General features: G+C 39.7%; 1 protein-coding gene across 1 annotated transcript; it reads left to right on the top strand.

Moving 5' to 3' along the window:
- The first annotated feature begins 4,235 nt into the window (after positions 1–4,235).
- LOC119528761 (casein kinase I-like) lies at positions 4,236–5,249 on the top strand. The gene has a single exon (XM_037829031.1). The coding sequence runs from the start codon at positions 4,236–4,238 to the stop codon at positions 5,247–5,249; it is 1,014 nt and encodes a 337-aa protein (XP_037684959.1).
- Positions 5,250–6,040: the final 791 nt, after the last annotated feature.

Raw genomic sequence — 6,040 nt, 5'->3', positions numbered from 1 at the left:
ATGGCTGTCTTCAAAATGTTTGTCTCAGCAGCAGCTCCTCTCCAAAATGTCACTGTTAGCTGCTCTGAGGTCCCTCTGTTTGTGAACTCATTTTATAGAACTCCAGTGAACTAATCAAGACCCACCCTGAATGGGCAGGGCCACATTTCCATGGAAACATCCAATCAAGAGGTCACAGCCTAATCAAAGGTGTCACTCACAGTTGGTTCAGTCACATCTCCATGGAAACACTCAGTCAGAAGGCTCCAACCTAATCAACACTAATACATTTGCCCCCACAAGATGCATTAAAGAATATGGCTTTTTCTGGGGGATATAATATATACAAACCAGCAAAGGCCCTTTGGCACTAGTTTCATAGTATATGTGTTATCATTTGTGTTGTGGGACATGGAAGGAAAGTAGAGTAACTAATTTTCTTCCTGGACAGACCATAGCTGTGCTCAAGCATACTCTAGTAAATATCTAGCTAGCAAAGAAGCTGAGAGCATTGTAATGATGCATGTGAGAGGCACAGTAGGAGAGTGTCAGATACAAGACGGTTTTGTAAGAATTACATAAACTACCAGACATTTTAAAAAGCGTTTGAAGTGTTATAACAAAACTGGGTCATTTACAGAAATTGAACAAATTATAAGAGCTTTAGAACAAGTATATTATGATTTCTATGATTATGTATTATTGACTATTACTAAAAATTAATGTTATTAACTAGTGTTCCGGTTTGCTAATGCTGCTGGAATGCAAAATACCAGAAATGGATTGGCTTTTATAAAGGGGGTTTATTTGGCCATTGGCATCTGGAAAACCTCTATTAGTTGGGAAGGCATGTGGCCTGCATCTGCTTGCTCCCAGGTTGCGTTTCAAAATGGCCTTCTCTAAATGTCAGCTTTCAACGGCTTTCTTGAAAATGTCTGTCTCTATAAGTTGCAGCAACAAGGTCCTTGTGTTTGTGAGCTATTTTATAGTACTCAGGTAAACTAATCAAGACCCACACTGAATGGATGAATCCACACCTCCATGGAAATAATCTTAATCAAAGGTATAACCCACAGTTGGGTGGGTCACATCTCCATGGAAACATCCAATCAAGAGGTCACACCCTAATCAAAATGATTAATCAATCTGCCCCCACAAGACTGCATCAAAGAATATGGCTTTTTCTGGGGGACATAATATATACAAACCAGCACAATTAGGTATCATAATTAGTTTGCATAGCAGTGAATACAGCAAAAAAAAATAAGAAAAAATAATCACATAGGTGGGTGTAGTCATTTGATATAACTCTGATCTCATTTCAGCAAATGAAATGACAAAAGATATGGCACTATCTAAGGAACTGAACTAATTCATTTCAAATACTGAAAAACAATATTTGATTATTGTGATGGCTTGAAGCTGTATGTATCCCAGAGAAGATCATGTTCTTAAAAGCTAATCTATTTCCTGTGGGTGTAGACTTATTGTGGGTGGGACCTTTGATTAGGTTCAGTTGAGGCATGCTCCAGGTGGATCTGTTCCCTGTCCACCTGCAGACCAACTACAGTACAAAAGACAACTCCCCTGGGGTTACATCCAGGCCATCTTTATCAGAGTTGGTGTCCCCAAATTTTCAGTTCTTCATGTGCACTTCCTTCATTTATAATCCAAGATGACTAACCATCTCAATTATGGGAATCTTTTATTAGTTTAATAAAGATGGTCTCATTTTCCATTTTTTTCTAAAGTGTTAGAAGCTAATTTCATGGCTGAAGCCACAAGCTAACTACATAAGCAAACAAATTCCTTGATTAATTCTGTTCTCATGCCTGAATTCAGTAAAAAGAAATGCAGAAGCTACACTATGAAAAGGAAGGAAGGTATGTACATATTATCTTATGTAGAATTAAACTAACATACTTCCAAAGAAAAGTTGTATGAAAACAGACTTCCTAAATTCTACTGAAATGAAGGCCATGTTAAATAGTGGAGTTCCATAGGTGTACTTTGTAAACTTTAAAGCATTTTCCAAACGTTATTGCTATTTAATTCCCCAAACGTATAGCAAGCCCCTATTATATGTTTAGCACTGCACACATTTCTCAAATGCAAAGATGAATAAGACTAAACTGATACAACGCAATAAGTGCTACAACAGGAGAGTATGGATGTATTTCTAGAATTATGGAACAGAAAATTTTGTAAAGAACTGAATAAGAAACAGAAACATAACTTGAATTCAAGCAATTTCCAATGGAGTTGACCTTTTTTTAATAAATATTTAAAGGTTATTATTATTTTATGGAGAAACAAGGACACATTCCTGGAATGCTCCATTGTGCTTAAGAGGCCAGGCTTTGGATCCAGACTCCAGGTCCACCACATACTGTGCAACCTTTGGCAGGTCACTTAACCTCTCTGAGACTCTGTTGCCTCATCTGCAAAATGCACATAATAGTACTACCTTATGACATGGTTGTGAGAATGCACTGAGAGTTAATATATAAAAATTACTTAGATACATCACAATAAAGAAATAATTGAAACTGGGGAACTGTAACCCATAACATTCTTTGAAATTTGCTAACTACTTGTTAAATTGTACTTTGAAAGTTATCACTTTTCTGTATACATGTTATTTTTCACAATAAAAAATGTAAGGAAAAAAAGTACTTACAACAATGTCTGACACACAGTATGATCTCAATAATATTAGCTATTTTTACTACCTATAGTTCCTCAAACAACAAAGCTTTTCAACAATAAGAGAAAATCATCTCAAGAGGAGTTCCCCGGCAAGAATTTGGGGTTTCTAAGGTTAAAAAGTTCTAGAGAAGCAAGTGCTGCACTAAGGCTAGTGAATCAGCACTTTCCTATTCCTTGTTTACTCCCAGTCTGTTCAGAAACACTGATTAACATGCGCAGAGGAAAAGGACCACACTGAATTTAAATGGCAAGGAAAACAACAAGCCTTCCTGATAACCAGGCAATTTCTGTATTAAAGTTTTACTTTAGTAAAACCTGGTTATGTGACCTTTTCCGGGAGTGGGGGTAGAAAGAAAAAGCAGATCTGCACACGTCAGACCCAAAAGCCCCAGTGATACTTGGTATTCAGCCTTTTCTGGTACGTCTGTCTGTTCTCAAAGTGCTGACCAGGCATGGCCCAGGGGCAGAGGACACCACACCATGTGGTTCCAGACAAATGACGATCTTGTTGTGACGACCTGCACAGTTTACTCAACCTCAGGACACCTCAGAAAAGAGAAATTTACAAGGAGGGATGTGACCTTTCACAAGGGAACACATGTGCAAGTTTAGTAAGTGGAAGGACTAGTAGTTTGTCCTGGACTACCTTTGAGAGGTTTTTTTTAATGTTTGACAAATCTTTTTTTTTTTTTTAATGTTAAAGCAGTTTTTAGTGGTATTGCCAGTGTAAGTGCAGCATATTATCTTTTTAAAATTTATTAATTGATTGGTTGATTTTTTTATTGTGGTAACATACATACAACACGCATTTTAACGACTTTCATATGTACAACTCAATGATATTAATTCCGTTCACAATATAGAGTTGCCATCACCACCATCCACGACCAAAACCTTGTCATCACCCCAAACAAATCTGTACCTCTCAAGCAATAACTCTCCATTTCCCTTTCCTCCCAGGGGCAGCTTGTAACTCGAGACATCTATTACCTAGAAATGTTAATATATTTAATATACATACAATATAATCCCCGCCCTATAATTATAAGCAGCTTTTTAAAAAATAATGATAACCGATATTTGAAAACCATAAGAGGTCTTCAAGAGAAGCAAAGAGAAAGCAAAGTTTCTGGGTTTTTCTACTCATTGTTTTGAAACATTTAAATTGGTACGGAAGAAGGCGGGATAATGATATTAGTATTAATTTCCTTTTACGGATGAAAAGATACTAACCTTGATATATAACGTGGCTGGAGCCGAAGGGACAAGATGGCGGCGGGGGCGGAGTGAGGCGGGTCCGCCTGCGGCAGCCGCGGCATCGGTGGCATGGGTGGCGCCGCCCCAAGTCCCAGCGCCCCTTTCCCCGGCCGCTACGTCGCAGGGAAAGCCAGGCAGCTGCAGCCGCCCAGAAACAAGTGGGCCAGCCTAGTGTCCCCGGAAACCCTCTCACACACTGCCGCCTGGTAAAGAGAAACCCGACGGAGAGGCGGCGGTCAGGTTCCCCTGGGCGGGTTCTGGGCCCCAGCGCTTCATTTCCGTCTCGCAAGATGGCGAGCAGCGGCGGCGCGAAGGACGAATTCATTTTTGGGAGGAAATATAAACTGTTACAGAAGATCGGATCTGGCTCCTTCGGGGATATTTATCTGGCGATCAACATCACCAACGGCGAGGAAGTGGCAGTGAAGCTAGAATCTCAGAAGGCCAGGTATCCCCGGTTGCTGTACGAGAGCAAACTCTGTAAGATTCTTCAAGGTGGGATTGGCATCCCCTACATATGGTGGTTTGGTCAGGAAAAAGACTGCAATGTGCTCGTCATGGAGCTTCTTGGACCCAGCCTCGAAGAATTCTTCAATTTCTGTTCAAGAAAGTTCACAATGAAAACTGTACTTATGTTAGCCGACCAGATGATCAGTAGAATTGAGTATGTGCATACAAAGAATTTTATACACAGAGATATTAAACCAGATAACTTCCTAATGGGAATTGGGCCTCACAGTAATAAGTTATTCCTTATTGATTTTGGTTTGGCCAAACAGTACAGAGACAACAGGACAAGGCAACACATACCATACAGAGAAGATAAAAATCTCGCTGGCCCTGCCCGATATGCTAGCATCAGTGCGCATCTTGGGATGGAACAGAGTCGCCGAGATGACCTGGAATCTTTAGGATATGTTTTGATGTATTTTAACAGAACCAGCCTGCCATGGCAAGGACTAAAGGCTGCAACAAAGAAACAGAAGTTTGAAAAGATTAAAGAAAAGAAGATGTCCACTCCTGCTGAAGTTTTATGTAAGGGGTTTCCCGCAGAATTTGCTATGTACTTAAACTATTGTCGTGGGCTGCGCTTTGAGGAAACCCCCGATTACAAGTATCTGAGACAGCTATTCCGCATTCTTTTCAGGACCCTGAATCACGAATATGACTACACGTTTGATTGGGCAACATTAAAGCCGAAAGCAGCACGGCAGACAGCCTCTTCCAGTGGGCAGCGTTCACGGCCCCAAACCTCCACAAGCAGGAGAACTGACAAAATCAAGAGTAGTGTGAAAGATTTCTAAGCATGAATCTATGGACAGAAGAAGCAGAGCAGATGACTGGAGCAACATTTGTTTCTCCCCACATCTAGAAATTTTAGTTCACATATACACTAGCCAGCGGTTATGGACAACCATTTAGCTGGTGTAAAGGACCTAATTTCAGTATAAACTGACTCTGGGCAGCATTGGTGGTGCTATATCCTGAGATGTAGATGCTGTAATTGTGAATAATAACTGATATATTAGTGTCCAGTTTTCTATTGCATTTTTTTAAGTGGAAAAGTAACTAAGTGGTTGACACACACACATTGGTGGCGAAATTGTGCATATGGCAATTTTTTGTTAAAATTTTATTTTGATCTGTACTGCTTTGAGATCTCATTTCAGAAAAATGGCCCAAACGATCTGCAGCCACAGTTGTGATGGTTGTAAATGCTCACAATTGTGCATTCCTAGGCTTTTTCCATCCCTGGGGTTTGCAAGTTGTTCACTTAAAACATTCTTAAAATAGTTAGCTTTTTGTTTGCAAGCCAGCTGATATGGCAGTAACTAAAGATTCCTGTGTTTGAGTATATGAAAGACTCTGCCTGCTTACCTGTGCTAGAAAAAACAGTATTTAAAGTGTAGGCTTCAGAAAAACTTAGTGACTACTTGATTATCCTTAGGGCTCTGCACAAACTCTATAATGTCACAGAAATTTGGAAACATCTTACAACTGAACATATTTGTTGCTTAGTAAATGTAATCACTGTAAACATCTTTGCGATCTGGGATTCTGTTTTTATTTTGAAATGGGAGTTTTTTGTTTACAA

The sequence above is a fragment of the Choloepus didactylus genome, chromosome 3 (genome assembly GCF_015220235.1).
Source record: "Choloepus didactylus isolate mChoDid1 chromosome 3, mChoDid1.pri, whole genome shotgun sequence".
Taxonomy (NCBI): domain Eukaryota; kingdom Metazoa; phylum Chordata; class Mammalia; order Pilosa; family Megalonychidae; genus Choloepus; species Choloepus didactylus.
The sequence above is the reverse complement of the archived record's forward strand: the minus strand, read 5'-3'. Positions and strand labels throughout refer to the sequence as shown.

What these genes read in the sequence shown, in the direction of transcription:
- LOC119528761 (XM_037829031.1), top strand. Translation starts at nt 4,236, where the DNA reads ATGGCGAGCAGCGGCGGCGCGAAGGACGAATTCATTTTTGGGAGGAAA.